This window comes from Nilaparvata lugens, chromosome 1, assembly GCF_014356525.2.
Source record: "Nilaparvata lugens isolate BPH chromosome 1, ASM1435652v1, whole genome shotgun sequence".
Lineage (NCBI taxonomy): Eukaryota > Metazoa > Arthropoda > Insecta > Hemiptera > Delphacidae > Nilaparvata > Nilaparvata lugens.
The window spans coordinates 87,833,646-87,843,895 of NC_052504.1; the positions used below are offsets into that span (position 1 = coordinate 87,833,646).

The 10,250-nt window shown below is 35.6% G+C and overlaps 1 protein-coding gene across 3 annotated transcripts in view; it reads right to left on the bottom strand.

Annotated features, from left to right (window-relative positions):
* LOC111059944 (Fanconi anemia group D2 protein) overlaps positions 1–8,009 on the bottom strand; it is a 43,190-nt gene extending 35,181 nt beyond the window's left edge. For all 3 annotated transcript variants that reach the window (XM_039419517.1, XM_039419519.1, XM_039419518.1), the window contains exons 1-4: positions 7,190–8,009; positions 3,931–4,082; positions 2,572–2,711; positions 283–409 (exon numbers count right to left, since the gene is read on the bottom strand). In XM_039419517.1, the coding sequence (XP_039275451.1) occupies positions 283–409; positions 2,572–2,711; positions 3,931–4,082; positions 7,190–7,712 (942 nt within the window). In that variant the 5' untranslated portion in view covers positions 7,713–8,009. The remainder of the gene's footprint in view (positions 1–282; positions 410–2,571; positions 2,712–3,930; positions 4,083–7,189) is intronic.
* Positions 8,010–10,250: the final 2,241 nt, after the last annotated feature.

Genomic DNA, 10,250 nt, shown 5'->3' on the forward strand with positions numbered 1-10,250 from the left:
TTGGAAATTGTTTTGGTATTTTGCTGATGCAGTATTAAAAATAAGTTACGAGAAACATTAAAATGAAGAATAGATTTCTTAGATACGGTAAGTTAACTTGATTAACGAGTATCAAGTAACATATACAATTTATTTTGTTGGCGCTACTTACAAGATCACAATAACAATGAGTTTACAATAAAATGAGTGAGTGAGTTAACAACACGATGTTTGATGAACAAGAATTTTCAATTGTTTGATGAGTTGATTTGAAAACAGATAGTATGATTTGAAAACACTCACCCCTACATCTGAAGCGGCATAGACTATGGCAAGTAGTTGTTCTCCTAGAGCACAATCTGTGGATGGCATATTCAGAAATTTCAAAGCTTGAACAATCATCCTCACCCAGAGAATCCACTCGTCTTTCCTAAAAAAATACAAGACAAAATCTATCAGAATAAAAGTTTTATTGAATTATCTAAGAATAATATAAGAGCATGGTGGTGATATTCTATCCAGCCAACTGATAGAGCAGATAATACAGATCATAATGCAAATACATTATAATGCATATACAAATACAAATACATATACAAATACATTATAATGCAAATAAGAGATTTAATGTTAGAATTCATAAATACAGTAATGTATTGAATCAGATTTTCTTGTTTTGCATTTGAGCTAAATCTGATAACCCGGAAAAATGTGGGTGATGAATCAGTTGAACATATGAAAAGCTTCATGATTTTAAACAAACTAAGGTGGATACCAGATACTTTTCCAAAAATGAGTAATACAGAAGGATTTGGTTTTTTTAATTCAAGATCCAGAACACCTTCAACTTTGATATTACCTGAAACTTCAATTTAGTCTTGATGCTTGGAAAAATAAATTTGTTTACTTTATTTCTTAGAAAAGAGAGTTGAGAATAACTATCAACATTGGAATTAGAAAGGTAGATAAAACCATAGAGAAACAATTGAATAGACTTAAAACGTTGTCAAAAATCCACTTTAATTAAATAAAAATTAATATTTCACAGGAGCATGCTTTCGTGTGTGCTCACACATCATGATGATCAATCAAACCTTATCATGATGTGTGAGCACACACGAAAGCATGCTCCTCTGAAATATTAATTTTTATTTCATTAAAGTAGATTTTTGACAACGTTTTAAGTCTATTCAATTATGGAAAAGTTCCACAACATCAACATTCACGCTACAAACTTAATCATAGAGAAACAATAGCATAAGTAGATATCCCATGGTATAGGGAGTTTATGTCGCAACTTTTACTGTTATCTCAAGCCGATAGGTTCATGTAATTCTTTCCCGTAAGGCTGTGTGATACTGGTAGTCTCTCATATTGTGCCGTTCATACACTCTCACCCCAACAAAACAGTAAAATTCGACAATAATCAACAGTAATCGGCTTGAGATAACAGTAAAAGTTGCGACATAAACGCCCTATACCATGAGATAACAGTAAAAGTTGCAACATAAACGCCCTATACCATGGGATATCTACTTACGCTATTGTTTCTCTATGATAAAACCCTGCGATGAAATTGTTTTTTCTTTGTTGTGAAAACTTTAGAAGAATAGATAAAAAAGCAAGTAGGAGGATCTCTGATCACTGATACAAATAAAAGTGATGTCTCACTTGAGATAATATATTTTGTTTGACTATATATTTGCCTTCTAATATATAAACTGCATGTTGGTTAGGTACCTGGCCATGTAGGGATAGGTGGTAACGAGCGTGCAGATGAGCTTGCTAAGCGGGGTTCCAGTATGCCATTCTTTGGCCCAGAGCCAAGCTATGACATAAGTAAAACAACTGCCTTTCACATAATAAGTGAATGGTCCAGGAACTTACATCACCAGCAATGGCAAGGTCACCCTCGTCAAGCACTTGACAAAAGGCTGCTAGCAGACGCAAGCTCTTGGCTGGTGAGGTTGGGTAGAGGTCAGGACAAGCAGTTGATTGCTCAGATAACTGGACATGGCCACTTTAGGAAACATCTCCACACAACTACAATTGGACTCAGAAATGAAAGTCAGATGTGTCTGCTTTGTAATCAGTCTGAAGAGGCTGCCAAGCATTGCATACTGGATTGCGAGAGACTAGAGGCAAGGAGAAGTACTCTGTTTGGCTGCAAGCAACCAGGTGATGAATGGGATGTTAGTATAGGGAAAAAACTCTGGTATCTTGTAAAGGACACAGGTATTGGTTTGCTCAACCAACGTATTTGGGAACACAATAGGCTTCGGTTGACGTGTGAGGTTCCTCGAACCTTTGGATCCTTGAATCCGTCCCTTCAAAACATAACATATAAACAGTTATACCGTATTTGTCTGAGCGAATATATATTTACTCAACCATTTTTCCATTTTTGTCTTGTGTGCTGCTACTCTTGTATACATGCCTTTAGTTCATGGTCGATTTATTCTATCGTAATTTAATAAAATTTGATCTGATAATAGAATTATCGTGTTAAATTATCGTTAGTTGAGTTCAAGGATAAACAACTATTAGTTATGAAAGAATTTTAATCTACATGGAATAATCAATACTACTTACTGTGATGGATCAGCAGTTAGCTCCGCCATTTTGTCAATAAGGAATTGAGTTAGCGGATTGTGGAGAGCATCAACTTGTAGGAGAAGTCTTATCATACTATCTTGGACTTCTCCTCTTTGAACCTCCGATCCTTCAACCGTCTAGATATGTAATAGACAAATTTGGTGAATTAATAAAATATACTGATTCAAAAGCTCACTTCACTTTATGACATTTCACTTATTTGAAATGACGCTGCTAAAAATATCCTTCATTTATCAAGTTCATGATATTTGAGAAGAGTATTCGATTGTAGAAATATTATTGATTCACAATAAAACAACTTTCGTAAAGGCCTAATAATGATCTATACAAACTTACTAGCAATGTGAGTAGTAAACGTGAATTTATAATTCTTCTTCTTCTTCTTTGGCTGTGCCTTATCCCATTCAAATGGGGTCGGCATTCCTTCCTCTTAGTCTGCCTCTCCACAAAGCCCTATCCAATGCTTCCTCTCTCCTCCAACCACTCTCCCGCAAGTCAGCCGCTATTCTATCTCCCCACCTCATCCTAGGTCTACCTCGTCCTCTCACACCATCCAAAACCAAATCCTGCACTCTTCGTCCAACATAATCCTCCTCCCGTCGCTGTACATGCCCAAACCACCTCATCCTTGTCTCCTGCATTTTCTTTCCCAGTGGTCCAACTTTTACAGTGCCTCTGATCAATTCATTTCTTATTTTATCTCTTCTTGTAACCCCACACATCCATCTTAACATTCTCATCTCAGTCACTTCCATCTTTCGTTCCTGTTTCTTTGATTTGGGCCATGTTTCTGTTCCATACAGGATAGCTGACCTCACAACTGATCTATACACTTTTCCCTTCATTTGACAATTCACTCTCTTATCACAAAGAACACCACTTATTTTTCTCCAGTTCATCCATCCACAATTTATTCTATGCTGTATTTCCACATCAAGCCCTCCATCTCTCTGTACACTTGAACCCAGGTACTTAAAACTTGCAACTGGTTGGAGTTGGTTTTCTTCAAGCTGTAAGGGTAGCCCATCATTGTTTCCCAATACCATGTACTCTGTTTTTGATCGGCAAAACGTGAATTTATAATTGAATAATTTAAAATAACGAAGACATTCATGTTGGTGACATTATAATAGAATACAATTCATACGGTTTTATAAGTTGAGATAAATTAAAATTTTGTGAATTCAGATTATCTTATTTGATGTTTTTGAAGACATGACATTATAATTTATGGATAAAATACGCTCCTAAAAGCAAAGACTAAATACTAGACAGTTATTGTTAGTTACATAAATTCTTCTAATGATGAAAGCTATTATGTAGGAAATCACTAACCTGAGTAGGTAACAGAGCATTTTTGAAGTGATCATGGTCATCACAATAAATTTTCAAATCTTCCATGAATAGTTGAACATTCTTTTTGGTAGAATTTTCATCTTTGGTCAGAAACGTCGAAACACTCTGTACAAAAACTGCTTGATCTTTTTCTGCAAAAAAATGAAGAAAATCAAGTGAGAGGACAAAAGACAATTTTAAATATTTAGGGCTACGTTCTATGTTAATAAAAATTGAAGCTTAGTCCAATATCACATTGCTGAGATGCCACAGACATGAAAAACGACAGTCTTGATGAAAACATTTTGTAATACGGTACCGTTATTTTCTAAATTATTTTTCTGCTAAGTATGATGCCCACAAGAGCCATAGGCTTGTTCGTGGGTGATGATAATGTGTGATGAATGGATAATTTTGAAAGTAATTTCAAAGATCATGATTACATACAGCGAAGTTGGTCTTAGTCGACCTTCCAACGAGAGTACTAGAAGCACGTAGTTCACGAGTCAATCTTAATTTGAGGAATTTGTTCTTTTTTTGCTTTTCTTATTTAAGATTTACTTATGACATTGAAGAAGATTAAATGATTATTTTGCATGCCATTTCAATCTGAACAAAAACATACATGAGAAACTGATTATCTTATGTGGATTGAAAAATGAGCAATTTTAAAAAAGCTTTTCAAATGATCAATGAACTGTAGGTTGTGAGTACATGATTCAATATACAACAGCCACTGCTTGAAGGACTGACTGTAAATTCAGTAATTCAGTTTTCTCCATTCATGACCAGCACTTGCTGGATAGATTGCGTCATTAGGTCAAACATAAGATCGAGATGGGTGGCAGTTGAAGCGAATTTAAAAAACTCTGTATTGCCTCCTCATTCAGGGAGTAAAGCGGCAGGTTCACAAGCTTTGCCCGAAACACCCTCTCAAATATCTTCACTTCCCGCACACGGAGACTCACTGGCATCCTGTTGAATATTTTTAGCGCACTGACAGGAAAACTACTGTGTGACCGTGTGAGTCTTAAGGTGCGTACAGACTTTCGCTCTGCTCCGCAACCGAACGTCACTCCAGCAGAGCGATTGATGATCGACCGGGGAGCAAGAGTGGTTCGACCGGGGAACGCGAGAAGAGCTAACATCAGTTCTTCTGTAACGTTCATGATGGGTGCGACTGCCAAGTGGGGGCGGAGCGACTGTGGTACGATGGAGGAACGAGGGCGGTACGAGGGCGGAGCGTGCTCGGTGCGGGTTGGAAGCGGGTATATGTGTACGCAGCTTTACATGAGGTAGATCAATGTCAGCCCGCTGTCTTGTGTTGTGATCATGCACTTGTCCTCTTTGAAGATAGGTGTGCTGTCCTCTTCTCAACAGTGACAGGGAGCTGAACAGATACTGACTGTAGACTGTCATAATCTTCAGTCTCCTGAAGATCGGCACACAATGTTCAAGGCGTTGAGAAGCAGTGATGATCCGGAGAACCTTTTTCTGCAGGAGCAAAATCCTTCTGCAGCCACCTGCATGACCCCACAGCACAATACCATAGTTGATATGGCTGTAGAAGAGACCGTGGTATGCTGTTACAAGGTACTCCTGGGAAACATGACTTCTCAGCATACGCATTAGATAGATTACTCTTGACAGTCTATTACATATCATGTCAATATGTGGCTCCCATGTCAGTATGGCATCCATCATGAACCCAAGCAGCTTCACATTACAATTCCCAAATGTCATGAGAACTGAATCAAATGAGAGAATTAAAATAATTATAGTTTATTGAATCTGATAGTCCATTGTATGCTGCAACATATTTTATTTAATTCGTGAAATACGATCAATTCATTTTAAGCAAATTATCATAACCAAAAGGAACATGTAACATGAGACCATCAGGCTCGGCCACCCGTGGGACACCAAGTGTACGAGCAAGTCGCAGACTTGAGCTCTTTACACTATGGTCGCCAACCGAGATACCAGAATCTGGCGGCCGACTGGTGTCTCAGCCCGGCCACCTTTACTGGTGTCTTACTGGTATCCCAGCTTGCTTTACAAATCGTCACCACTGGTGACTCACCCGGTGTCCCACTGGCGACTCAGCCTGGGGCCTATTTCACAAAGGTACAAGTATTGTTACCAACCATGGTTACGAACAAGTACTGTACTTGTAGTTACAAGTTTACAAGTACTCACGTTTCACAAAAAATTACAATCTATAAGTTTACAATTTTACAAGTACTTCAATAGTAAATATAACCTATTTTCATGATAATTTCCTTTTTTCATCCTTTATGAAGGTTACTTGTACTTTTCAATAATTACTTTAAAAATATTTGAAAGCAATATAATGTTTTTTGTACAGTCTACTTAATTTATTGCTGAATTTGTAACCTACACAGTATATGTACTCTGTAAATATATAGTAAATGTACTATATATAATGTATACTATATATACTATAGTACACATAACCTATGAGGTAACACATTAATAACTATTTTGGAAATTTATTAAATTCCATTTCCTGATGCATATATTTCCAAAATAATGAATTATAGAGGTATATGGGGCATTTTTGATTATTAGAAATATTTATTAAATATTTAAAATCATTTTAATGATAACTTGTAAATCCTTTACATAGCTTTCCACTTCGGTAGAAATTTCATAGTTACGAAAAAGTAATTTCGACAAAAATTGTTGGCTACAATAAAAATCTTTGTGAAACACTTGTTCGTAACAAGCAAATCACTTGTAAACTTGTAGAAATTCATTGTAACTACAAGTTTACAATTCTGCTTTTGTGAAACGCTTGTAATCAGCTGTTCTCCAAAACCATGGTTGGCAAGAAGACTTGTAACCTACTTGTACCTTTGTGAAACTGGCCCCTGGTGGTCTAAATGTAATATGGGCCTAAGTTAATAAAGTTTTGAGCGCGTATTAATTACATTAAATTACCAGTGGGTTGACAGAGAGCAATTATTAGCGGCCGAGTGTAAAGCATCCTGAGACACCAAGATTGGCTGCCGGGCTGGTAACCCGCGTAAGACACCAGCCGGGTCGCCAAATTCTGGCGACCCTATTGTAAGTTAAATAAAAACTCGCTAAGAAACTTGGCAACCCACTGGTTGACAAATGCAATACGTTATTAGTATTTATAATTGAAACAATCTACCAAATCGCATAACATTATTAAGCCTATGGTATGCTACTTATATAGGCCTATTCAAAAATGCTGCATTTTGCTACTTACCGAGTTCATTTGGTCTAGTATCTGAATGTATTTTCATTCCAGAAAATCTTGTCACTTCTTTCAAATACTTGAATCCAGGTTTTGAAGAATTTGGCGCTTGACTTACAATATTTGCTTTATTTTTTGATACCGTACGCTGGACTTCTGGCGCTTTCTGTGAAATCTTCTGACTTTGCTTCACTTGGCTGGTTAAATTATTTTTCTGAGTTTTTCTAGAGACAACCTCTGGCGACATTTGGGAGACCGACGATTGACTTTGTTTTTCTTCTTCATTGAAAAGTTCGTCGGTTTTTTGTTTCTTAGCAGGCTGTTCGTCAGCCTCATCAAACATACACGGAGAGCTTGGTCTGGACATTTCTTCGTCAACATTGTTATCGCTACTTGCATCGTTCTCCTTGTTTTCCACGCTTTTACTCAGAGAAACTGAACTGACAGAGCTGGAAACCGAAACAGAGCTACTAGGATTAGAAGCTAATCCACCTCCTGGAACAATGCTCCTGACTTTTACACGCCTTTTATACATGATTCCTTCTACTAATTTTTACTAAAACTGGTTCTCAATTCGTTTTGAAGAACAATTCTTAACATAAACAAATAATAATATTATGAAAAATGATTGTGACAGAAGTTCATTGCAATTCGACTTACAAGACGGCATTCAAGCAAAAAATTACTAAGCTCACTAGAACAAAACAATCACATTAGTTGAAAAAATAATTAGAATTGAAATAGAAAATCTTTGATGAAATTATTTTATTATTACATCACAAAGTTGTGACAGCCAAGAAACATAACACAACATAAATGAACATAACCTCAACAATAATATTTCCCATGAGTTCCCCGGATTCTAAAAGTTTCCCGCGCTTGCAAAACCAAACATAATTACCTCATTTTCGATAAGTATTGAAAGTACAATCATACACTCTGAAATGAATAAAGCACAGGATTCTATTTCTTATTGGATTATAAATTTTATTTTTACCATAATTTGCACTAAGAAGAAGATAAAATTTGATGATTTTAAAAAATTTGGTGATTATTGGTTGGCTGCTTGGAGTCCCGCCATTTTTAAACTTTCGCTTAAGTATCCTAAAACCAAACTTAGTAGACAGTTGTCTACTAGCGGTTAGCCTAACAACTTATCCTAATTATTTTTCTAAGATTAGGCCTATACCTCATAAAATAAACTGGAGTGGCATTGCAGATATAGCAAGTTCTTGCATATAGAATAGGAATAAGTTGACTCCAGTCCAGCTCCATTGAAAAATTTAAAGTAAGATATGATCACATTGGATGCACGTATGCACAAATGCATTAATAGCGACCAAGCACATACATACTAGTAGTTCTGTGTTCAGTAGACCTCACGCAGTATTCTCATCCACAAGTACCTGATGTCAATTGTTTTAAATGTTAACAAAATCAGTTCACGTTTGAATTTGTATTCCATAATTTATTAATATTTATGTTAATTTAAACAATAAATAGAATTTATTGCTTTTTATTATATATATTAATGACTTGCCATCATACCTTGAACCAGCTAAAAGTGTATTATATGCTGACGATGTGAGTATTCTACTGAAAAGCAGCAGTCAGTCCAATGTGGAATTGGAGAGTAAGACTGCCCTTATTAATTTAGAAAAATGGCTATCTGCTAACATGCTGTTGTTAAATACCAACAAAACTAAAGAAATTCCATTCCGAACTACCAGAGAAAATAATTTAAGTATCAGAGACTATAAAATAGAATCCGTGAATGATATAAAAGTTCTTGGAGTGGTGATTGACTCTGACCTTTCCTGGAGACCTCACCAAGAATACCTCAAAAACAAACTGAACTCAGCAATTTTCGTACTGAGAAATTTGAAAGCTATATTGGACTCCAGGGCTCTTAGAAGTGTTTATTTCGCACTGTTTCACTCACACCTGACCTACGGCATCATTTTTGGGGAAATTCAAGCTGCGTAGTTGAGGTGTTCAGAATGCAGAAGTGGGCATTGAGAGTGATGATGGGAGAATCAATTCGAACAAGTTGTCGCCCCCTTTTCAAAAAACTTCAAATTCTCCCATTCCCAAGCCTATATATTTTCGAAACAATCTGCTTCATTAAGAAAAATATACATGAATTTAATACAGGCGGAACATTCCATCAATACCCAACAAGATATAGGAACAACCTAAGAGAAGACACACACCAGACAACCATGTATGAGCGAGGTGTTAGGAGTTCTGGTATTCGGTTGTATAATTTATTGCCAGCTCATATAAAAGAAATGCCTGGTGCAAAATTCAGAGAACAATTAAAGAAGGAGCTGCTGTCCATATGCGCGTATTCAAATGAAGAGTTCAGAGAGTACTACGAGTGTCGAAATGGGGTTTAGAGAGAATAGAAAAAAAATGTATTGACTTTTCATGTGCCTATTTATGTTCTAAACCACGAGCGTCGAGATAAGGTTTGGAGAGAAAAGAAAATATTTTGACTTATCATTTATGTATTTATGTTCTGTATTTTATTGACTTACTTCATTGACAAGTCCAAATACCCCTTTTATAGGAGGTCAGTGGATGAAAAATAATAATAATAATAATAATAATAATAATAATAATAATAATAATAATAATAATAATAATAAGAATATATTTCTATTCCAGAATTTATATAATATTCATTCAGTTCCGTGATAATCTTTCCATCTAATGAAAGTTAATTTTTTTCAATCAAAATATTATAATTTCTTCAGCATTATTTAGTTCATTTGATTATTTTTAATCACCTATTAAATTAGTTCTTTCGAATGTGAGAATATTGATACTGATGGACACGCATAATAATACCATGACTGCAAAATAAAATATTGAAACCAAAGACCTTAAAGCTGCGATTAGACCAAATTTATTAACAAAATGTTAATAACTCAATCCTTATAGATTATATTAAATTCAACATAACTTATCATACATATGATGAACATGTGTGTCTGTCAACTTGCGTTCAATCTAATAGAATCTATAAGGATTAAGTTTTTAACATTTTGTTAATAACTTTGGTGTAAAA